This window comes from Mus caroli, chromosome 1 (assembly GCF_900094665.2).
Source record: "Mus caroli chromosome 1, CAROLI_EIJ_v1.1, whole genome shotgun sequence".
NCBI lineage: Eukaryota > Metazoa > Chordata > Mammalia > Rodentia > Muridae > Mus > Mus caroli.
The window spans coordinates 85689398-85713665 of record NC_034570.1 but is presented as its reverse complement, the minus strand read 5'-3'; the positions used below and the strand labels follow the sequence as shown (position 1 = coordinate 85713665).

The window sequence follows — 24268 nt, the reverse complement described above, 5'->3', positions numbered from 1 at the left end:
AAAAAAAAAATAAAAAATAAAAAAAATAAATAAATAAATAAATATAAGACACAAGTGGAAGGAAAAGAAAAAGAAAAGATGCAGAAACAACTAAAATAAAACTTCTGTTGGTTCTACTAGTTCTATTAGTACTATTATATTATTAGTTAAAAATATAAAACAGCTGAGGACTAAAAGATATCTCAGTGAAGTGCTTGCTGCATATGCATGTGAGCCCTAGAATCATAAAACAGGGCTGAGCACCGAGGCTGGGGATGAAGAGATGGGTGGACCCTTGGTTCCCTGGACAGCCAATCTAGCTGAACTGATAAGCTCCGGTCTAATGAGAGACCTTGCTTCAAAAACTAAAGTGAAGAAGGACTGAGGAAGACATACATTCACACACACACACACACACACACACACATACACACACACATACACACATACACACACACATACACACACACAAAAGCACACACGCATACACACACATACACACACATACACACACACAGACACACACACACAAAAGCACACACGCATACACACAAAAGCACACACACATACACACACAGATATGCATGATCACTTACACATGTGAATATGTACACACAATGAGTAAAAAGAGCTAAAATAAAAATACATTTAGTCAGGCATGCTGACATGTGTCTGTAATGTTAGCATTGGTACAGCTGAGGCAAGAGGATTACAAGTTCAAAGTTAGCCTAAGATATATAGTGAGACCCTGTCTTGAAAAACCAAGGGCTAAGGATATACCTAAGTGACAGAACACTTACCTAGCATGCTCAAACCCTGTGCTTAAATCATCAGAATTGAAATCAAAGCAAAGACCACACTTAATGGTACTGCAGGAGGCTGGGCCACTGCAGATCTGACTATCAATGAATCTGAAAACACCCCCAATCGATCAATCTACCTCAAGAATTTGCTATACCACTCTTGGGCATATACCCAAAGACACTTCATCCTACCACAAAGACACTTGCTCAAACATATTCATTGCTGCTATAATCATAAGAGCCAGAAACTGGAAACAACTTAGATGTTCCTCAATAGATGAATAAATGAAGACATTGTGGTATATTTACACAATGTAGTATTACATAGATGTTTAAAAAATGACATCATGAAATTTGTAGGCAAATGGATGAAACCAGAAAAAAAAAAGTCATCCCAAGTGAGGTATTCCACACCCTCATAACAAGATAGATCTCCTTAGGAAAGGGAAATAGAATAGATAATTATGATGGATATGGGTGGAGGGCTGGGATAGGAGGATCAGGTGGGGAAGGGGAGAACAGAGGAAATTGAGAAAGGGAACACGGGGGGAGAGACAGCTAGCAGTAAAGAGCATTTGAAGGGTTGGACAGACAACCAATACAGGAGAAGCATCTCAGAACACACATATGAAGGTGATCTAGATGAAATCGCCAAGTAATGGGAGACACAGAGTCCCAACAGGCCTCCAAGACTGGGATTGGGTTACATCTAATTGAGTTGTTGGCCAAAGGGGTCCCATGGGAATCCCCAAACAACTCAGGCTGTTGCCAAGACTATAGGTTGCTTTTCAGAAACCAACAGCAGGGTCCCATTGTGGAAGACAACGCACAACTCATTGAACGTGGAGAAGTCAAGATGGTGCCTACATAGAGCCCTCACTCCTACATCCCAGTGTCTTTGGTACAGGAAGATATTATGCACCAAGCCACCCACAAACCCTTTGATATGCAGGGAGCACACCATGGCAAAAAAAAAAAAAATCTGTGGGAGTGACCAACAAGTATCTGATTTGACTTAAGGCCCACTCCTCAAGAAGGAACCCAAGTCTGACACTGCTGGAGTGGCCAAGAGCCAGAGATGAGGCAGCCCAGGCACCTAAGGTAAAACCCTATTGTTCTAAATGTTATAGTGATGAAATGACTCCTAACGATATTCTGCTATGCTTTGAGTATAGCAGGACTTAGAGACCAAGGCAGCATGCACAGGCCCTGCACAGGTCTGCACCTGTTCTCTGTGTATGTGTCTTCCAGTTCCGTGTTCTCATGGGACTCAAGAGTGTGTGAGTGGGTCTCTGATTCTTATGTCTTTGCTTTGGGCTCTCTTTGTTCTGTTTGTCTTGTCCAACTTCAGTGCAGTAGGTTTTTAAATTTATCTTATTATATTTTATTATTATCTCTATTATAAAAATTAATAATACTTTATTATTTTGTTTTCTAGTGAGAGACAGAAAGGCAGTGGATATGGAAGGAAGGGGAGGTGGGAAGGGGTGGAGAGAGGAGACTCTATCATCAGGATAGAATATATTACTATGTGAGAAAAGACTCTGCCTTCAATAAAAGTAAAACAGAAAAGTGAAAACAAGAAAACGAAACTTTCCAAATCAGGCCGATGAGCTGGCTCAGCAGGTAAGACTGCTCACCCCCCACCTGATAACCTGAATTCCATCCCTGGACTCCACAGTGGGAGGAGAGAACCAACTCCTTCAAAATCGTCCTTTGGCCTTCATATCTGTGCTATGGTACATGTGCCCTTCTCCTGGAGACCATAAAATGTAATTTAAAAAATAATGCAAATAAAGGTCCCAGCAGCAGCAGCAGCAGCAGCAGCAGAACATTTCAGTGAGCTCTGGGGCAGCTGCACACAGTATGACGTGCACACAATGAGTCTTCAAATGAGGGCAGCAACGAACAGAAGATTACTTGAGGATAGCTAAGAAGTTTCTCAAATTTCATGAGAATTATCTAACCACAGGCTGTCAGTCTTTATGAACCTTGGGCAGAAGAAATACTTTAAAAATGCCACAACAACCCACCTGAGAACCGAACCACTGGAAAAACAGGGGCAAAAGGGAAGTTATGGAAGGAGCCAGAGGGAAGAAGACATGTCAGACCCAGTGGCACCATGAGACAGGCAGAGGCGTCCCTGCGAGGAACTGTGTACATGCACAGCCAGTGGAACACCTTATTTAAGAATGGAATGTCCAACCCAGAATTCCACCTGCACACTGCAGACGCAGCTTTTGAAAGGAAGGGAAATCAATACAGTTCTCAGACTAGAGTACGGGTGCTCAGCAAGTGAGGCCCACAAGGAATGTCCCAGTGCTGGAATAGTGTGAGACAGGGAGCCACTGCTGCCACGGAATGAGGTCTGGAAATGGCAGACCTGGGTAAACAGAAAAGACCATCTAATCTAAAAACCTCTCTAAATGACAATCGGCTGTTTACAGCAAAATATTAACAGTGTATTATTTGGGCTTATGGCATACTCGAAACTATGGCAACAACATGAAGCGGCATGGGGAAATAGCTGGATGCCATTGTGAGGGCCTGGTTCTGTATTTGAAGGAACAAAGTTCTATTTGAAGACTGAATGTTAGCCGAAGAGGTTCCATATGCTTCCCCCTAACATTACAGGCTAAAGCCGAGGCTATTGGTTACTCCATAACCTGGTGGCAAAGGCCTATTGCTGAACACAAGACTTACATGGTTGAACGTGGAGAAATTGAGCTGGTGGCTAACGAGAAGCTTCACCCCTGCTGACTAGTACTGGAAAGTACTTTAAATGCTACTAGAAGAGGAAAGAAAACAATTTCACATGTACATAGTAAATCAGGAAGATAAACCCACCATATGGGTAACCATATTAAATGTAAATAAGTATAAAAGTTTCCATCAAAAAGAAGATTGTCAGGCCAGATAGAAAATGTTCAGCCTCACATCCTTTTGCTCTTACCAGAAAGGAAATAAAGGCCACAGTCATTATGATGCTGTGACAGTTTTAGAAGTCAGAACAAGAAGTCGTGTGGGCCCTAGCCAGGCTGCTTGTCTGTGCTGTCCCTTTCTACATAAGCCCCCGTCCTGTGGTCCTGGGCCTTTAGGGGCTTCACATCTTAGTCTTAGGACAAGTGTCAGAGCCATATTCAGAGATGGGGCAAGTGTGGGATGGGGAGGAGACACAGAATCCCATTGATGTTCTCCACTCCAGAGAGTATGTCTGCCAGTAGAGAGGGCAGATGGTAAGGAAGGCCAGGAGCTGGGCATTCAGTGAAGATACAGAAGCATGGACCATGTTTCAGAGAAACAGGACTTCAGTTTGGGTCCCACTATGGGAGCTCTACTGGCTGGGTTTGTGTCAACTTGACATAAGCTGGAGTTACCACAGAGAAAGGAGCTTCAGGTGAGAAAATGCCTTCATGAGATCCAGCTGTAAGGCATTATCTCAATTAGTGATGAAGGGTGGGAGGGCCCATTGTGGGTGGTGCCATCCCTGTATGGTAGTCTTGGGTTCTATAAGAAAGCAAGCTGAGCAAGCCAGGGGAGGCAAGCCAGTAAGTAACATCCCTCCATGGCCTCTGCATCAGCTCCTGCTTCCTGACCTGCTTGAGTTCCTGTCCTGACTTCCTTTGGTGATGAGCAGCAATGTGGGAAGTGTAAGCTGAATAAACCCTTTCCTCCCCAACTTGCTTCTTGGTCATGATGTTTGTGCAGGAACGGAAGCCCTGACTGAGTCAGGGGTACAGTAAGGTGGTGTCTGGACCCTCACTCAAACCTGTAGGTTATTATTCTGAGGAAGTTCTCACCTGCACTTCTCACTGCAGCCCCAAGTCTAACCGTCACCGTACAGGATGTCTGGCTGCCAGCTCTAGAAAATCCCCACTGATACACAGTGACCTGCTGAGAGACCCAGGATCACGTACCAGCAGAACCTGGCATCAGACAGAGGGAGAAACCACTGTCTGCTCTGCCAGAGCTAAACTGAGGAACGCCAAGGAATATCAAGGTGGGATGTTGATGGAAACACAAGAAGCTGCTCTGGGCCTAGAGTCTGAAGGGCAGAGCCAGGGCTGTTCTCTAAGGGCAGGGAGGCCAGCACAGGCTCATTGGATAGTATGGACTCAAGTCTTGCCTCCAGGGTATGAGAACTGACGTTCTGGTCAGCAAGAGTTCAAGTCAGTCTATTAACAGTCTCTTCATTTTGGCCCCAGAGTTTTCAGAAAGACCATTATAGTCAGGGGAGATCAGAGGGCATGAGGCTCAGCACAGCTGGATGGGTCACTTGGAGAATGGCTGGAGATGACCTTCCAGAGGGCCACCACCCTGTTCACCCCTTCATCCACTTCAGGATATATATATATATATATATATATATATATATATATATATATATAACTGGAAGACCCATGCTTCCAGCCACTGGACCACCTTAGCAGACTCTTGGCCCTTAGAGGAGCCCAGCATCTGGAAGGATATGGCACTCACACGACACTCCCTTTTCTGACAACTAAGGAACAGAAGTTGATAGGTAGTATGCTGGCCAAGGCCACAGTGGGGGCTCCCAGTGCCAACTAAGATAAGGCTCAGACCCAGCTGGCCAGCAGGAAAGACTACAGCTTCAGTCTTTCCTGGGAATCTGGCAGTAGTAACATTTCCAGCCAGCAGGTGGTGGGCAGCACCCCACACGGGCCGGGAGCTTCTTACCTTTGCTCAAATGGTGTAAGCAACACCACATGCTCTTAACAACTCCGGGGCCAGTTACTAGGACACAAGGAAGTGGCTGAATGCAAGGTCCTTTCTAGATAGGAGCCACCCTCAAGATGGAGCTGTCACTCTGGGAACACATCTGAGACTCCCTAAGGGACTCAGGGCACTTCCGACTCTCTCTGGAATGTGGAGTGACACAGACATATGGGGCATTCATTCTTTCACTCGCTACTCCAACAAGCCTACTCTTAAGCAAGCCGTCAAAGCCAGGAGAGCTACTGACGCCCTACCTCACTATGCAGGATGAGGGCCTGAGCAGAGGCAATCGGGGTCCTCTCAGCCTGGGTGGGGCTGGGGACACTCAGCAGACACCCTGCTCCAGACTCATTGCCTCCTTTTCTCCACATAGCCTTGATGTGGCTTGTCACCTATACATGTGCCCTAAGTGCTGTTTCAGGCCAGATGTATGGGTGCGGCTTCTCGGAGAATTCCATTTCCTTTCCCACTGAGCAATGGGAAAGGTGAGGTTCGCTGTGCGCACCATGACCACACCAGAGTATTTTCTAAAGAGTATCTACATTTCAGGGAGAGGCTCTGGTAGGGTGTGTGTTTCCCTAAGAGCCAGAGGTCGGTTTCTCATGTTAAAAAGGTCAACTAAACATTTTAATAATATTTTCACCTGTGACTTGGAGTGGAAAATCCAAGGCTAGCCAGAATGCTTAAAGAACATTTAGACAGCTCTGTTAGGGTGAGTCTCCACATTCCTAGGATGTACAGGCCTCTTCCTGCTGGGCAGACCCAGAACACAGCTCTTCTTGTCTACTGCCTACTATCAGAAATCTTCGCTCTGCCAAGTCCCAGGGCAGAAGGATTTTCAGGGATGTCTTCCCTTTCTTCTCCCTCTATGCCCCTCCACGGTTATAGCACCAGACACTGCCACCAAGGTGAGGGGGCCATTCTGAGTTGGCACAGGGAAGTCAGCTACCAGGTTGTGACACAGTGGTAGACTGTGTGGATGATGTTGGTCACTGTGGGGTATAGGATTCTGGAGATGGTGGTGGCCAGGAGGATGGCAATGCAGACCACGTGGCTGGTGATGGAGGCAGTGTTCAAGATGGTAGGGATGACAGTATGGTGGCTGAAGGCAGCAGTGCTTATGGAGGAGGTGAGTGTGCCAGTGGAGGCGGTGATAGTGGATGTGGTGGCACTAATGGCAAAATCATTGGTAGAGCTAATGGTGATTGGCATTGGATGCAGCAGAGGGTGTGTGAGAAGATGGTGTTTTAACTATAGACTATGTTGGCTCAGGTGTTTCTAAGTGGATTTGAGTAATTCAGGAGGCTCATTTCACTACAGATCATCCCTTTGTGCACAGGTGACTGGCGCAGGGTCAGACCCTGAGAACATGGAGGCTGGCACTCAGGCTCTGCAATCCACTGAGACCTCTCCAGCACTCGTGTCTGGGTCTGGAGTGAGGAATTACCCTTGTGAGCCCTGTTTAGAGGGTCTGATCTTGGTGGCCAACCTCCGGGGGACTAAGATGGGGAGGGGAAGGGGTAAGCCCCTCTACACTGCCCCTAGCTGCCAGCCCTGCCCAGCGCAGGTCTCCTGCAAGGAAGCAAATCATGCCTGAATGAATTCCTTCTGGCCGTGGGCCTTGGGTGTTAACTGTGGGTGAGGCTGAAATGGCTTAGAGAGGGCTGAGACCATCACAAGCCAGATGCCCCACTGGGGTAACTGTGGCCGGAGGCCATGTGCCTACTACCACATAGCTCTCTGTGAAGGAACAGGATCGAAGGCTCCCCACTAGGCACTGGGGGACCCGCAGCTCTGCGGAAGCCTGTCGAACTCTGTCAACGTCCCAAACAGGTCGGGCCTTGAGCAGCAGGGGCGCGCCGTGTTCCGCTGGCCTGGCTGTCGCCTAGGTGCCCTGGCGGCTGCTTGCCCCGCCCTGCCCACGCCTCTCCCGCCAGTCGCTGTCCGGCCTTGGCCGCGGGAGAGAGGAAGCGCTGTCCTCATTCCACCTCTGGCTGCCGCGGTGCCAAGTTGCTGGCGGCGGCGGCGGCAAGAGTTGGGGTGGAGGGCAGCGGGGCCCTCCCCGGAGACCCCTCGAGCTCGGGGTTACTCACGTAGAGTCCGGAGTGCTCGGCGCCGAAGAACGGAAAGGGCACCGAGAGTGGCTGCAGCCCTGAGCCGCCGTCGTCCTGCTTCGGGGTGACGGTGTCGCCGCGCTTCGTGCCGAACGGGTAGAAGTCGGCGAGGGCCACTGCAGCGCGCACCCCGCGCGCCCCGAGCCCCAGGGCTGCGGCCAGCAGCAGTGCCCAGGCGGCGCCGCGGCGCATCGCCGGGATTTGAGGGCGGGCCACGGGGCTCGGGCAGGTGGCTGCAGTCACCGCACGGCCGACTGGCCGCACCGTTCCCTTCCGCTAGCTCGCGTCGCACTCCGGAGACCCGCGCAGCTTAGGAAGGCGTGAGGCAGGACTGCGGACCGCCTGCCTAACGCGGGGACCCGGGTTTAAATAGCCTGCCCAGCCGGCCACTCGGGAGGGGCGGGGTCATGCAAATAGTGGCATTTTTAACTTGCTGGTCCGCGGAGTGGGAGGGTGCGGGAGCGCAGCTCCCAGGCCCTTCTGTGTCGAGGCTCATTAAAGCCGAACTAGTACTGGGTTGGCTCCACCTCCAAACCGGAGGCCCTTTTGCTCTCTTGCATTTGGGCTATGTTGAGGTGAGGACTTACAGTCTCCTGTCACCAGCTTAAGGCCTGCCCACAGGAGGAGCGTGGGCAAACCCAGCAGTTCTGAAGCTGACTTGTTGCCCTAAGGCCTGATTTTGAACAGGCTTCCTGTGTGTCCTCTGGGGTCCCAGTCAGGCCAGAGCATCTGGCTTTTCCTGACAGAATGTCAGTCTGGGCCACTTCACCCAACAACACTTCCACAAACCTTGCGTGGCCACACCCCAGCCCTAACCTAGGACATTAACTTTCAGAACCAGCTGAAACCTGTCCCAGGATCTATTCCTTATCTGGTTTCACTGAGGATGAACCTTGGGTCTGGGAGACTCCAAGACTTACTCAGCTTTCTCTCTTGTAAGGACTTTTTCCTATGGGATCAGTCATGCAGCACAGCTGGACAATGTTAGGGAAACCTGCGGGGTAGGCTGGTCACCCAGGCCCTGGGGGGCAAGTCAGTTGCTGTGGCTCCCTAACCTTTCTTGCTCTTCTTAAGAATTGCTTTGTTGGGGCTGGCGAGATGGCTCAGCGGGTAAGAGCACTGACTGCTCTTCCAAAGGTCCTGAGTTTAAATCCCAGCAACCACATGGTGGCTCACAACCATCCGTAATGAGATCTGACGCCCTCTTCTGGAATGTCTGAAGACAGCTACAGTGTACTTACATATGATAAATATATAAATCTTAAAAAAAAAAAAGAATTGCTTTGTAAGTGGCTGTCCTGCCTCAGGGGTGCAATCTGGTCTCTTTCTGTGTTCCCTTGGTGCCTCTTGGGGGCCTCAGTTCTCACCACCTTGTCTGCACCCAGCTCCTACTGTTAGATACATGTGACTATAAGCCAAGCCTGGGATCCCCAAAGACAAGATGCTACCTCTCAAAGAGAAGCAAGGAAGAAAAAGAAAAGCTACAGGAGTAACAGCAGCTGCCCCCGAGATTCTGGTTTGTGCTGGCTTTGCGTTTTTCTGGATTTCCCAAAATCTCTCTAACAAGCATGTGCTGTGTCTCAGTTCCACAAGGGACATTGCATATTATTTTTCAAGTATAGCAGAGAGTTCTCCGTGTGTCAGTCAGGGGTACCTAGCTTACACAGATCCTGTTCTTAGCAGACTCACCACTGTGATACTCCCAACCCTCAGCGTCGGGGACCAGGCACCAAATTTAAGGAGACCATTTTTGTTTGCACTGACCACATCTACCCCACACCTGGTACATGGCTTGCCTTCCTCTGGCCCACCCCTCCAGCTTTGGGTAGTGATCCTGGTTGGCAGAGGGGAAAGCCAAGGCTGGAGATGTGAAATGTTTTGCTGTACAGTTGGCTAGAGAAGATCAGCCTCTGGTGCCAGGCGTGGTGGCGACTTTAATCCCAGCACTCAGGAGGCAGGTGGATCTCTGAGTTTGAGGCCAGAGTGAGTTCTAGGATAGTCAGAGCTATATGAAGAAACCCTGGCTAGCAAAAACAAAAACAAAACAAAAACCGATCAGCCCTTGAGTCAGGCTTCTGGATGTAAGAGTACTCTCTGGTAAACACCGTCGTCTCATTGACCAGACCACATCACGGTCAGGACCAGGCCTTGCAAGGCCTCCTCCTGCACAGCTTCTAGCACAGAGTTGCCAGCAGGCCTGGCCACCATGCTGGGGACCTAAGAGCCTCTTGCTTCCTGGGGTTGGGCACAGGGCCTCCTTGGAAGCTCTATTCTCCTCTCTCATTGGCTTTCTCATACAGAAGTGTAGTGGGCAGCACCAAGCCTAGGGAGAACTCAGATTTGCCTTTCTGCCCATGGGGCACTGAGAAGAGCCCATAACTACCGATCCCTGCTCTCTCTGACCACACAGCCTTGCTCTACCTAATGCCCGGCCACTGTTCCCATCTCAACGCTGCCAACCTTCTCCCGGAGCACATGCCTCAGAGGGTCCTAGTCAAGGGTTTGGGTCTGCTCGGGGATTTCTGGGTTGGCGCAGCACTCAGCACACTGTCAAGTACACAGCAGTGCTCAATCGAGTCGCCGAGTATCCCTCCAGGTGTGGTGAGATGTGGGGTCCTGACTGCTTTCCACTAGCATCTCCTGACCAGCTGTGGGATACCAGGACAGAGGCCCATCTCAGAGCTGGGCTTGTGCACAGATCCAGCTGCAGGCTGGATCCTCTGATCTCCATCAAGGGTAGTGGTGTGGTACTTGCGGCCATCCCCAACTGGATGCCTTGTGTAGAATTTTAACAAGGCCTGGGAGACAGGGTTGGTGTGAGGTGGGGAGGCTAACAGATCTCACTGTTGTTGCTGAGTATCACATTAGACACACACACACACACACACACACACAAACACACACACACACACACGAGACCCACAGGCAAAAAGAGAGAGAGAGAGAGAGAGAGAGAGAGAGAGAGAGAGAAATCTTTTTTCAGGTGCTAAAAATATGATCAGGAAATACTTTTCAGCAACAAGCTGCTTTAAGTTCCCCTCTGGACTCAAGGGCGCCTTTGTCTCTACCACAGAAAGTCCACATTTATCACAACCCAAATCGTTTTATCAAGCAGGCTCATGTTCTGCAGCAGGAAACCTGAGCTTCCCAAGAGGCCTGTGACACTTTAATTTAGGGCCTGACTGTGTGTGCCTGTTTACATGGGGGAGCCCCAGAGCCACCCACCAGATGTTCAGGCCTTAGGAGTCCATGAAGGTCAAGATGGGGAACACTATCCTTGTTCCGCCTGGTAGGGGAACCAGGCTAGTCAGCTGGTCCCACACAGCAGGCCTGAGGCTGCAGCCCACCCTACCTTTTGCTGCTTCTCTTTGGAGGTAGCTGGAGTAACATATGCTCCCTACAACAATTCTTTTCTTCACAAAGCATAAACAAGCCCTTCCCTCCCTCCAGTGACCATCTACTCTTCCAGGATGGGTTGGGAGAGGCCTCAGGGTCCTGGGAAAAGTGGGTCCCAACTCCTGAGGAGAATTACATGGCCCACCCCTATGTGAGACTGGACAGTTCACCTTGACCAAGAGGGGAGGGGTGTCATACCTGCACACAGCATATGCACAGGAGACCTGCCAACCTCAGCACCCAGGATGTGACCATTGCTATTGATCTTCCGGTGACAGTTAGCTGGAGCTCAGCAAATGCTCTCAAAATGGCTATCACTTGTTTTGCCTCCAACAAATAGGAACTGAATGCAGGTGGGGCTCAGGCAGAACTTTCCCACCCACTCGAGTGGGTAGTGATGCAGGAGTTGGTCTATGGAAATCTCTGAGTCTACTTGAGGTTCATGGTGGCTAGGAACACATGCATATGTGAACTTGGGCTCCACCAGGTATCTTGGGGGCCATCTCCTGCAGGGAGCACTCTATTCCCTGTTTCCTGAACACTGAGGCAGCTGACATAGGTTGGGCATGTAGACCTGAGAAACCACAACAGATAAAGTCATGCTGCTGGGATTTCTTTTAAAGGCATTGGGAATACCCTGATATCATCATGCCAAGTAAAACATTTGGCAGATGGTATTCAGAGTAGGATGCCCACTACAACCACCCTAAATGTGTGTTTTGGAGAAGGGAACTTCTCAGGTTCCCCTCTGCAGCAGTGGGGCCTGGATTACGTGTGGTGGTTTAACCTTTACATTTCCCCTGTGAGGTTTTATTTTCTTGTATAACAATCTTTCAGTCAGGCAGAGATCACATATTCCAGATGGGTTCCAAAGAGCGGATCACCCAGGGATATTGCAGCGATCTCGGTTGGTGTAACAAATTCCACGGCATTGTACAGTGACAAAGTTGCCCAGTGACATTTCTCAGATGTATCTCCATTGTCAACTGACACAGGCTGATTTTTCAAAATATTAACGTTTTAGACATCTCAGCAGTACATGCTGGTTACATCCTGCTCCAGCAATAGTTAAAATGGAGCTCTGGCCAAACCCTTGGGTACCCTAGTTTGGAGCTACCAGCTTTTCCAGCCTCTCAGGTCACTGGAGGGGGAAGACAAATAGAATACAAGGGCCTGGGCCCAGGGAGAGCTCAGCTGTCACAGCTAGAGATTGGCCAGTAACAGACATGTAGTAGGAGGCACTATATGTACAACTCCAGGCATCATGAGAAGCCCTGGGACTCTTTCGTTGCAAGACCAGGCATGAGGGCCACTTTCATGTTCTCGTAGACATCCAGAGCACCTGTGCAGAATGTTCAGCTCATGAGCAAGCTGAGCCTCGCAGCTGGGGCTAGTAGCTCCCAAATGGACATTGGCATCCATCGAACTTCGTATAGGCCAGGAACCAAATTCGGGGCAGGCCAAAAGGAGAAACCACCCTCCCTCCCCTGGAAGTGAGACTGGGCAGTTCCAGCAGTGAGGTATCAGAGCCCACTCCTCTCAAACTCTGGGGAGAGTGAGAGGCAGAAGGCCAGGTCCCCTACCACCTGCATAGCCTGAACTGTTCACCCCAGCTGCCTCCTTCTCTGACCTCAACTGTGAGGTGTCCTTCTGTCCACTTTAGTTTGCATGCCTTTGCTTGCAGCTCATCTGAGCAGGTGGGTTGGGGCATGACCAGTATGGGGTGAGCTGTGGGGCACTGGATTTGATCCACTGGCTGCAAATACTTAGTTACCTATCTGATTTTAGCCGAGCTGCTAGGTTTCCTCAGCCATAAACGGTGTGGTCTCAGAGCACTTCTTTGAAGGCCTTCCACAATCACACACTCTGCCCAGGGCAATAATCACCAGCTAACACATACCAATGTGCACACGCCTTAGAAAATGTTTAGAGAAATGCAATATATTCTTTAGAAAATATCCCTTCTCAACACAAATACATTCTTTTATGTTGAATAAGTACACATATCTCCTACATTGATGTAAATACTCAAAGTGTGGGAATCTCAGAAGCCCTCACTGTACTGGAAGTGCTCTCCTGAGTAGCCAGTGTAAAGGCGGCCCTGGACCACCAGAAAGCACCTTGGTTGGATCACCAGGGAGCACCTTGGTTGGATCACCAGGGAGCACATTGGTTGGATCACCAGGGAGCACCTTGGTTGATCACCTGGGAGCACCTTGGTTGGGTCACGGTGTCTCATTTTGGTGCTAAGAAGTATCCAGACTTCTCCCTGCTGAAGTGTGTCCCTGCTTCTAGGTATATTTACAGGATTCCTCCTCAGCTGTCAACTTCAGTCGTGTTGATGTCCCTGGGACACCAGTGAGCCTTGCAAGGTCAGGAAGAGGAAGGCATTAACACTGCAGGCGGGCTTCCTGAATGAGCAGCGGAGGAACCCCTCGGCCTCCTGTGGAAATCTGCAGCTTCTGTTCCCCTCTCAGGTTTTGAGGGGATGGTGCAACACTTCCACAGGGGAGCTGCAAACCAGAGAAGGAGGAAGATGAGGGCTAACTACGAAGTCCTAGTTTCTCAGGCCTCCATGGGTCAGCCCATCCTCTCTCCTCCACCAGGCTGTGTTTGCTGGAACCTAGAAACTGTAGGTGGGCATATATCAGGGTACCTATGCCACTGCCAACTTCTCCTTTGTCCAAGGAAGCCATTACCAATGGTCTCTGTGTTCTTCCTTTCAAAGCCTGGGCTTCAGGACCCTTCTTCACACTGTCATCGGCAATAAAGCCTATCAGTCCACCTCAATTGTGTATTAAGTTCAACCAGAGGTCTGACAGGATGGCTGATTTTAAGTCCCTGGTGATCTTGAAGTAAACTGACAGGCTGTCACATATCTTGGCCTTAGCTACATGCCTGTGATTGGATGGATTCCAGGAGTTTCCTGCCTTTCCTGCCCCATGCCAGAGTCCTTGAAGAGGCTTCAGGAGGTCCTGGCAGAACACAAGCCATGGGATGACCTGCACCCTGTGGTGCAAGCAAGAATTTACCAGGTTGCCCAGTAGCCTAGGGGTTCTAGAAAGTGACATTTACAAGGCCAAAGAGGCTTGTTGGAAGGGAAGACAAGTCAGTCTGACCAGCGCTAAATAAGAGGAAGGCACATAGATGCCAAGAGGTGAGGCAGGAACAGGGTCTGGTAAGATGATGGCCTCGGTCTCCATAGCAACAAGAGCAGGATTACCCACTGGCATTTTCTAGCTTTTTTTTTTTTTTTTTTTTTTTTTTTTTTTTTTTTTGCGGGGGGTGTGGTGTGATATGGGAGATTCTGGAACAGCTTCAGATCTCCAATACCCCTGTGGCCAGCGAGTCACGGGGTTGCATCTGAGTCATTTCCAGCCACCTGCCACCGTGACAGGACTGCAGTTCCTGGATGCGGAAGATTCTGTGGCCTCTGGATGTGGGGTGTGGTGGCTGGCCTTGCAGGACATTGTGTTTTTGGCTCTTGCTGGTGGAAATGTTTTCCATGTGTTTCCCTGTGTTTACAGAACTGAGGGCACGGAATGTAGCCCATGGCAAGGGAGCTGGTTTGACAGGGCCCTGCCACCAGTGCCTGGCCCAAGTAGCAGGTCCAATTTAGAGACGGAGCCCCAGGCCCAGTATGGTCTGAGGGGTGGTCAACATCCCCGCTCCCTGCAGCAGAAAGGAGTATCAAAGAGCAGTGTGGTCCAGCCCAGCTGGAAGCTGAGGTCCTCATAGGCAGGACTTCTGTAGTCTGGGAGGAGTTGAGGAGGGATAGTGTGCTTTGGTTGGTGGCTGCCTCTTTGTGCACCTTCTCACAACATTTGTTTGTTGATCATGGCCCCTCTATAGTGTATAACACCAGTTTCTCCACTAGCACAGAGCCTTAGCATGTCCCCCAGTGCATGCCACCCAGCACAGGGATGAAGGGAAGGTACTGCAGTGGAGGTCAGTGCTTGGCTCAAAAGGTCTAGTCACTGTGGGCCTGTTGCTGCCGCTGCCGCACTTCCTTGTCCAGCCGTTTCTTCAGGCTAGCTACCTGGAAACAGAGTATGGGCTGTCAGGTGAGGAGGGACCCCAGGAACACAGTCAAGGAGAGCTGAGTCAGGAAAAGGCTCTGGAAGCTGCAATCTATGGTGCCTAAGGGTTTGGGCACTGGATAGAAACAGTAGGTAGACAGACAGGGGGACTCATCAGCTTAGGTCTGCCATCTTGAACGTCTGTGAGCATCCTGTGAACAGTGAAGGGCTTATTTTCTATTCAGGCCAGGCATGTACATCAAATGACTGGGTTAAAATAACATCTCTAGTGGGTTAGGGAAACTAAATTGAGGGTAAAGGCAGACACTTCCCTGCCTCTGTATCTCAGTTTCCCTTCTGTAAAATACAATGTTGACCATCAATGGTTCTAAGGTGGTTTTGTTTCTTTGTTTTTGTTTTATTTTTGCAACAGGGTTTCTCTGTGTAGCCCTGGCTGTCCTGGAGCTCTCTCTGCACACCAGGCTGGTCTCATACTCAAAGATCCGCCTGCCTCTGTCTCCTGAGTGCTGGGATTAAAGGCGTGCACCACCACCGCCTGCCAGCGGCTCTAGATCCTAAGGTTCTTATGACTCAGCAGCTCAGCTGTGACAGGCTCAATGCAGGCACACACTTGTATGAGTGCACTGTACGCACATCCCCAAGGCTCTGCGTTCAGATGCATTTCCTAATCCACTAAGCTGCTCACATTCTGGTGTGCTCCCTGGGACTCCAAGGACAAGTGGGGGGTGGGGGTGGGGTTCCACCACTGTGAAGTGTACACAGCAGGCAGTGTCTGCATATCACCTGGGGACTAGCTGGTCTCATGGCTACCTCTGACAGAAACTATCCTATTCATCCTCTTGGGGTACTGGGCAGTGGAGATCCAGAACCCATGTTCTACCACTCCCTGAGCTGTATGTGAGCCACGGAGCCATTTCCACGAAAGGGCAAACATACTGAGCAAACTGGGAGCCAAGGCTTCCAATAGAGGTCATGTGGTTGCCCCTGCATAGGGTGCATGGAAACAGGCCCTTCCTTTCCCCTTACACAGCCCTGCTCAGAGGACCTGGGTTGCAGGCCCTACCTGCCTTTCCAGGACCTTTACCCTCTGCTGGTGAATCTGCTCACGGGACTCCAGAGCCTGTGTGGCCTGCAGCTGGGCCTCATGAAGCCTCTGAGCCTCAGCTGCCAGGTCCCGCTGGTGCTGGGCAGCCAGCTCTTGGAGCCGCTGGGTGTGGGCCTGTTCCAGCTCAGCCATCTGGGCCTGGAATGAGAACACAGGCACGGAGGGCTGCTGGGATCCTCGGGGTGGGTCCAGTGGGATGCCCCACCCTATCTTGGGGGCTACACTTCCTGTCTTGGCCCCACTGCTTTCTACTGGGGTGCTGGCCTTGGCCCAGGACCAGCGGCAGACCCGGAGCTGGCATACATATTAAGCCCACAGGTTTTGAGTCCAGGCCACCTGCTAAGGGTTTTGCCGGGCTGAAGCCCAAGCCACAGGCCCCTGGAGTGGGCCTTAAATCTGTGTGAACAGCATCCCAGGTTCCCTTTGAGGTCATTGAATATTGTTGATTATCCATCCTCCATAAAGGGTAGTCAACTGGAAATGGTTCCAAATTTACCATGGTGGAAGGGGAAACTGAGGCCTCAAAGGAGCATAGGTTGGTGTCAAGCCCTAGACCTAGGAGACATATATGGCCCTGTCCTCCAGGCCTGCCTGATTTTATTCTGTTTGATTTTTATTCTGTTTCTTGTGCCATTTTGCAGAGCCATGCCTGACTCACAAGGTCCCACCACCCCTAAAAGACTGCCCTCAGTCCTGAGTTCGGTTCTGCCTGGAACTCCCAGGGGATCTATTGTGGACTGCACTGCTGTCTTGGTTTCAGTTTGGCACTCTTCGTGGATGGTGGCCTGTCCAGCTGCCTTTTTCTGTGCATGTATGCACATGTGGCATTCACATCCATGAGCCACACATGGGTTCACCACTTGGGGACCACACCATTTGAATCTGCCCGAGGTTGATCCCCAAGCTTACGTACAGAGCCCGGAACTCCACTGGCTCACCTGCAGCTGCTGGCTCTGCCGTAAGGCCCCATCCACCTCCTGGTGTAGGTGACTCAGTGACTGGAGCAGCAGCTCCTTCTTAGCCCCCAGCATTGCCGTGTCCTCCTCCTTCCTCAGGGTCTCCTGCTCTGTCTGCAGGGAGAGGGGAGCAGAACTGTGGCAAGACTCAGGGTCTTTCCAGCAGAAATACTGCCCCTGCCCAGGTTTGCTGGCAGCTGTAGCCACAGTAGGAGTTAAGGAATGGGGAACAATTCCTGTTTTAGACCAGCAGAAATCCCTGTGGTGATCCTTAGTAATGTAGGTGGCATTTGAAGACCCATGTCCCTACTCCTTGTAAGACTCCCTCAGGCCTCTTGAGCCCTGCATGCTCCTGGGCCTTTTGCAATGCACGGGACCTTTGACCTCTGCACACCCAAAGCCATGGATCTGGCTGTGGTTGCTCTCACAGTGCCAACAAGCCTGTGTCAAACTGGCAGGGCTGGTTGTAGATATCCATTCTGAGACAGAGCCTTCTCAGTCACTCACCCCACCAAGAGGGGTACAGGAGAGGAGGGGTATCCCATTGGTGAGATGTGAGACATAAGTAGTTTCCATGGGAAGGTCAGGGGTCCTTTTACCCTGCAGATGGAACCTCTGGGAGATATAACTGATGCGGAATCCTTTCTCTTGGAGAACAGCAGAAGCCTGTCTGCTCACACAGGGAACTCTGGTTCTTCTTGGGGTGCTCTCAGAAACGTATGGGGCCCTCACTTCACAGCCTTACCAGAACTGCCACCTCCAAGGCAGGACTAGAGCCAGGTCTTGCTCTTAAGCCAGACTGCCTGTCTGCTCACTGCTGGACCTGCCTGCTTCTGGCCTGGGGTCATGCCCAAGTGCCACGAAGCTCCCTCTTCAGTTCCAGGCAGGCCTACCTTTGCCATGTGGAGTCTGAAGCCCACATGAGAGTCTCATGGACCCTGGGATATAGGGAGTTGTTTGCATGGGCAAACTTATGGGTCAGGATCTGAGCCTTAAAAAAATAAAACAAAATAAAAAACTTTCTTCTTCAGGACCGAGAAACACAAAGAGTCCTCTCCACTGGAAAGGGGACCCTGTTTCTTTAAAAATCTAGTTATGCTGCTCAAAATGCATGTTATAAAGAGGAGAGAAAAGTGAAATCCAAAATAAATAAATGTCCACATCCGGGTTTCCCCTCCTGAGACAGCAATAAAGGGTTTATGGGTTTGTGGGCCCCTCACAGCTGACCTCCTGGAACTAATTAGCTGTTCCTGCCCTCCCCCCCTTGGGCCCCAAGGATCCAAGGCTGGCATCGTGCCCACAGCTTGCTCTGTTGCCCCTAGGCAGTGCCACCTCCTTTGCCCCAGCAATATCCAGGAAGGCATGACCCTACTCCCCACCCCTGCTCAGGCTGGGGACATAACATCTTTCCCTCCACCAACTGCAGCAAGATCCTGTTGACTCTATCCCTCTAATACTGCTTTCTCTTTGTGGGAGAGCAGGTAGCCTTGTTATAGACAAGCTGGTTGGTGGCTTTTGTAACTGCCCTCACCCACTGGGTCCTGTGCCCTGAGCAGGTTTAGGGTGGGGGTTAAGTAAAAAAGCCTTGAGAGGGGCCGCCTGCCTTGGCTCTCATGCCTGATGCCCTCAGTGTCTCCACACTGATGGTTCTGCTTCCTTGCTTTGCAAATAGGGAGACAAAGTCCCAAGGGATCAGGTTGCCAGATGGCCAGCATGGCAGATTCTATCCTCCCCTCCTCTCCCTTACATGCCATCTCCCTCCTGACTGCTTTCTGTGGAGCCACTATCCTGGGCTTCTTCTATCTTGGGGTGGGCAATGAGGGTATCAAAACTCCATGCTAGCTCAGGCTAAGCCAGAACTCTGCAAAGCTAGCTTAAAAGGGCGGTGTCCTGCCTCTTCCCATTTCTTTGTAGCATAGTAGACACCAGGCTGCATAGATTCTGTCTTGTGCCCTGACTTGTGCTGAGCAATGACCATCCATAGCACTATACAGCATCACTGTTGCCCGGTCTCATTATGGCCTGCCTGCCTGCTCTGCTCTACACATGCCCAGTAAGCACTCTCCATGAGGAATATCAGAGGGGAGGCAGGCTATGAATATGGAGGGAGGCTTGCAGAGCACCATACTGGCCACCTCACTTGCTGCCCCTGACACAGCCCATAACATCCTTAATGTTGGCTGCCGTTTACACTATGAACATGACCCAGGGGCCCAAGTATTTGGGCAGAGTAGGCCACAAAGTCAGGGGTGGTGCCATTGATCCATGGTGCTTCACCTCCCTCAAATACAGTCAAGGTAGGGTGCCTTCAAGCATCTACAAGATGCTTGAAGCTTTGGGGCTGGCTCTGAACTTGGCACCATTGCCAGGCCAAGTGCAGACACTGAAGCCGACCTGACCAACCTTTCTTTTCCCAGCATCTGCTTTCTGGCCAGCCATGGGACTTCCCCGGGACTTCCCCGCCCACCCCACCACCATTTTTTGCAGCCTTCCCTTGAGCCTTCAGGCATCTTTCCTGCCTTGAAACATATACCTGTATGAGGCGCGTGCGCAGTGCCGCGAGCTCCCCCTGTAGGCGAGCCCGCTCGGTGCGCAGTGAAGTTGTTTGCTCTCGAAGGGCGCGCCTCTCTGCCCGATCCCTATGGCTGTGCGGAAGCACCTGAGTGGAGAGAGGTTACATGAACATGGGCCAGGGTTGGTGGATCCCTGGCCTCTCACAGCCAGGCATTCTGTCTGAGGATGGTCTTGGGATCTCCTCCCCCCCCCCCCCCCCCCCCCCGCTTAGGATCTTATTCTTGCCCGCAATCTATGCACTTGCTAATAACCCCTCCTTCTGAAGTGTCTATTGCTTAGCAAGAAAGTCAGCCCTCTGACTCCCTGGTGTCCCCCCAACCTCAGTTTTCCTGCCTGTCCCCCGGGAATTGGATGCTGTCTGGGTCAGTGCATGACTTCACACCTGCCTCTGGCATCTGCATAGGTCTCCTTTTATTCTGAAGAACGTATTAGGTATTTGGATGCAGAGTCTTGTCATGGTGAGCAGGTTCACTGCCTCCTGGTGACAGATCTATCTGTCATCCTGGGGCCCCCTCACCTGCTGCAGGGGCTGCTCCAGGAGCCTCCCCTTGTCTGCAAGGCTCTGGCTGTGCCTGCTGCTCTCTTCCAGGGCCTGATGCAGGGTGTCTATTTGCTCCTAGGAGGGGAAGCAGAGAGGGAGGGAAGGAGAGAAGGGCAGGAGAGGGAGAGGGGGGGGAGGGAGATGGAAAGCAGAGAGAGCCCAGAAGCATGAAAGTCATGGCATCTCCTAGAGAGCCTGCAGGTCTATGTGGCTGTAATAAGCTGTAATGGTCACGGTTAATGTGCTGTGCGCTGGTTAGTGGTTGCTGCACCAGCAGAGGATGGAAGACTCTCTGAATCTCCCTTGGCTTCATTAAGAAGGACAGAACAGGCTACCAGGCTATGTGTGTTGGGGGGTGAGGGGTGTGTGTGTATGTGCACATATGGGCTTGTGCACGTGTGCGTGCAGGTGCATGTGCCTATACTAGAGGTCGATGCATATCATCCACGATCATTCTCTACCTTAGGTTTATGTTTTTAAATTTATTTCATTTTGTGTATAAGAGTGTTAGCTTGCATGCATATATGTAAACCATATGCATGCCTGCTTGCATGTATATATGTAAATCACATGCATGCCTGGTGCCTGCAAAGGTCAGAAAGGTCTCTGACTGGATCCCTTAGAACTGGAGTCACAGAGTGTTGTGAGCCACCATGCGGGTACTGTCAGTCCTACACACCTGGGTCCTCTGCGAAAGAAGTGCTTTCAGCCCCGGAGCCATCTCTCCAACTCCTCCATGCATTTTGAGACAGAGTTATCTTACTGAACCTAGACCTCATTTACCCCACTAAGCTAGTCAGTCAACGGGCTTCAGGGATCCATCTGACCTCAGATGCTGAAGTTACAAACACGCTCCTGTCTACTGTGTGCTAGCCCTCCTGGCTGATCACGCCGGCCACCATGGTTAATATTCTCCTTCAAAATTCTGTCGGCACACCTCAAATCTTATCTACCCTGTGAACAGACAAAGCCAAGCCCAAAGTACCCAGCCAATCAGCAATCAGCAAGCCCACACCCATATAGAGACCCATATGAAACTGACCCAGACAAGCTGTCCTCTGTACCAGACCCAGCCTCTCCAGGGAGCACGTGCACAAGGGACTCACAGCAACAAGAAGTGTCAAAAGGGGTCCAGGGAAACTGGAAGAAAGGGTGAGGATTTGCACCCAAAGTCTCAGGGAGTCTGGGGTATAGCTTAGCTGCTAGAGTACATGCCTAGCGTGCATGGAGTCCTGGGTTTGATCCCCAGCACTGCCTAAACCTGGCATGTGATGTCTTCCTGTAAACAAAGTACTTGGGCGGTGGAGGCAGGAGAATTAGATGTCCAGAGTCACCATTAGTTATGTACTGAGTTTGAGGCTAGCCTGGGCTACATGACCGAAAAAACCAAACCCAGCCAGCCAGCCAAACAAACAAACAAACAAACAAACAAACACTACTGAAGGACACATAGCAACCCACAGCTAGGGAACCTGAAACACCAATAGGTTCCTTTTTTCAGTTTAAAACCATAGAAAACTGCAACAGAGGAGAATGAAGAAGATGGAACTATTGAAGACAGGAGCTGAAATGAGTGAGCCAGATAAACATGAGGGAAGAGATGGAAGTTGATTATTTGACTAGACAGATGTTGGCCAGGGCAGATTAAGAACACCAGGAACAGTAACAACAAAAAGGCCCGCCATAGTTCAGGGCAGTGGAAACCTGATTCCAGATACACCTCCGCCCAGTGACCCGCTGTGTGCATGCATCCCTGTAACGTTTACATATGCGTGTGAGCCCATCGAGGCTCAGGGTGTTGAATAGATGTGTACATAGGCTCTTGGCATGCCTAACTCCCAAAAGACTCACTGGCCCAAGAAAGGGGCAAAGACAAAGACTGGCCAGGACTGGAAGAGTCAGTGCGCACGACAGGAGTTAACCGTTCTTGAAAAGCTAATTCCTGGGCAGTACCTATCATTTCACCGATAGACAAGGACAGGAAGCTCGATGGGTCTTTTCATAGCATGAAATATTCTTGGCACAAATAAATCCAAACAAATATGACATCATTAAGGAATTACAGCTGCAAACATGTGACAGCCACTATGGCTTCAGATCCACAAAGTGAGCCCCTGCAACCGTGTGTCTCCAAGCTAGGCCAGGTGCATCTAGACTTTGACCCTAGAGCTTGGTCCTGAGGCATCCTTTCGTCCGCAGGAGAGAGCAGTGGCTCTGTAAAGCCTGTGGAACTGTTGAGGATGCATGGGCTACAAGGGGAGGCCTGGGACAGGAGCCCAAGGACTCTTGGGGTGCTGCTGGGTCTCTGGGGTTGTGACCAGGTGCTAGTCCACAGAGAACATTAGTAACCTCCCCACTTTGGCACAAGGGAACAACTCTTGCTTCCTTTGCTTGGAAACCTATCCATATGCATGTGCCCCGGTGACAAGACAGAGCATATCCTCATGCTATGGACATGGCTGTACATATAGCTGGGCCCCTGGGGTAGTCCTGTGTGTCCTGTCATTGGGCTGGGTCCCCAGGGTACTCTTGTGTGCCTTGTTGCTCTTCTGGAGTCTCAGGGCAGCCCTGTGTGTCTCCTTGTTCTGCTGGGCCTTGGGGTAGCCCTGGCAACGGGAAGCAATTGCTCTCAAACAAGAGTCGCACTGTTTGCATAGCATGGCCTACCATTTAATTAGAAAAATATGGTTTTAATTAACTTTTTCTTGACAAACACATTGGCTTATGTGAACCAAAGTGGGTGAGGGGGTGGGGTGGGGTCAGTCCCTGAAAGTTAAATAAGTTGTATAAAATGCAGGGCTTGCTTTGGAATATGCCCTAGGTTTGGCAGAGCCGGGAGGGGTGCCAGGGCAACCCTGTGGGGGCAAGTAGCCAGCTGTAGCAAGGGGGCACTAGGAAGCTGTAAGAGTAGCCATAGTCCCCAGGCCTCCAACTGGCTGGGAACACGTGGCATTTCGCTAGGATTATGAGGAAAAGATGGCATAATATGGGTAGGTTTTAGACTTCCATAAAAACAATCAAAGTGAAGTCTTCATTGAAGTCTTCGTACAGATGGAGGAAGCTGAGTGATGTCATCTCGGGGGGTAGGCTGGGAGGATGGGGGAGGCTCCAAGGGCAGATCTCTAAAGCCCAGGGAACCTGGCTCAGATGGGTGGCCCACTATGCCCCTCTGGACTCCACACTGGCAAGTCTGGAGCAGAGGACTGTCTATGGCACTGTCACTAGGAAGTCAGGCCTTTGTCTCCTTGTTCCCGGGTCTTTGAAAGGGCAGGTAACTACCCTGATGCTGGCCATCATGGCTCCTCACACCAGAAACCACTGGAACCTCTTCCTGTCTCTCTTCCTGTGGGGCTTGATGTCAGGACAGGGTCCATAAACTTTCTACTGGCTCTTACTTCCAACAATACCAGAGTTTCCCTCTTCAACGACATGCAAAGAAAAAGAGATCTCGGAAGAGTGGCATTCACAGAAGAGAACCTTCTCTGTGGCCTGAGGCTCATGGTCACAAGCTGCAAAGTCATGGGAAGCGGTTGGCCAAGTGCAGGCTATGACGGGTAGCGGATAGAAAGCCCAGGTCTGCAGTACGTGTGAACAGAGACATTCAAAGCCCAAATGGGGCTTGTGATGACAAGTAGCCTCCCCGAGGTTAGGCTAGAGGGGGTTCAGGAACAGGCCTTCCGTGCAACGACACAGGCAGGAGCAGCCAGGGAGGAAAGAGACAAAGGTCCCTCCCTGGGACATGAGAAGTGGACCTAGCCCAGCAGTGAGAGGACCCTAGAGCACAGCCAGCGACGATCACCCTTGAGATGACCCTGGAGGAATACCTGAGAACGGAGGCTGGAGGAAGAAGAGGAAACAAAGAAATACACCTGAGAACGGAGGCTGGAGGAAGAAGGGGAAACAAAGAATTGAACTGTCTTCTCATGGACAAGAAAGCACAAGTCAAAGTTCAGAGAAGTGAGCACGGATGCAATTCTTGGGGGGGGGGAACTGTACCTCATCACCGTGGCTCTGGTCAATGGG

General features: G+C 50.8%; 2 protein-coding genes across 2 annotated transcripts in view; both read right to left on the bottom strand.

Moving 5' to 3' along the window:
* Sned1 (sushi, nidogen and EGF like domains 1) overlaps window positions 1-7959 on the bottom strand; it is a 58708-nt gene extending 50749 nt beyond the window's left edge. Inside the window, exon 1 of the mRNA XM_021159208.2 lies at window positions 7613-7959. Coding sequence (XP_021014867.1) covers window positions 7613-7825 — 213 coding nt within the window. The 5' untranslated portion in view covers window positions 7826-7959. The remainder of the gene's footprint in view (window positions 1-7612) is intronic.
* Window positions 7960-14999: 7040 nt separating this feature from the next.
* Window positions 15000-24268, bottom strand: part of Crocc2 (ciliary rootlet coiled-coil, rootletin family member 2) — a 57890-nt gene continuing 48621 nt past the window's right edge. The window contains exons 29-32 of the mRNA XM_021176114.1: window positions 20222-20320; window positions 19664-19789; window positions 17113-17244; window positions 15000-15068 (exon numbers count right to left, since the gene is read on the bottom strand). Of these exons, the coding sequence (XP_021031773.1) occupies window positions 15000-15068; window positions 17113-17244; window positions 19664-19789; window positions 20222-20320 (426 nt within the window). The remainder of the gene's footprint in view (window positions 15069-17112; window positions 17245-19663; window positions 19790-20221; window positions 20321-24268) is intronic.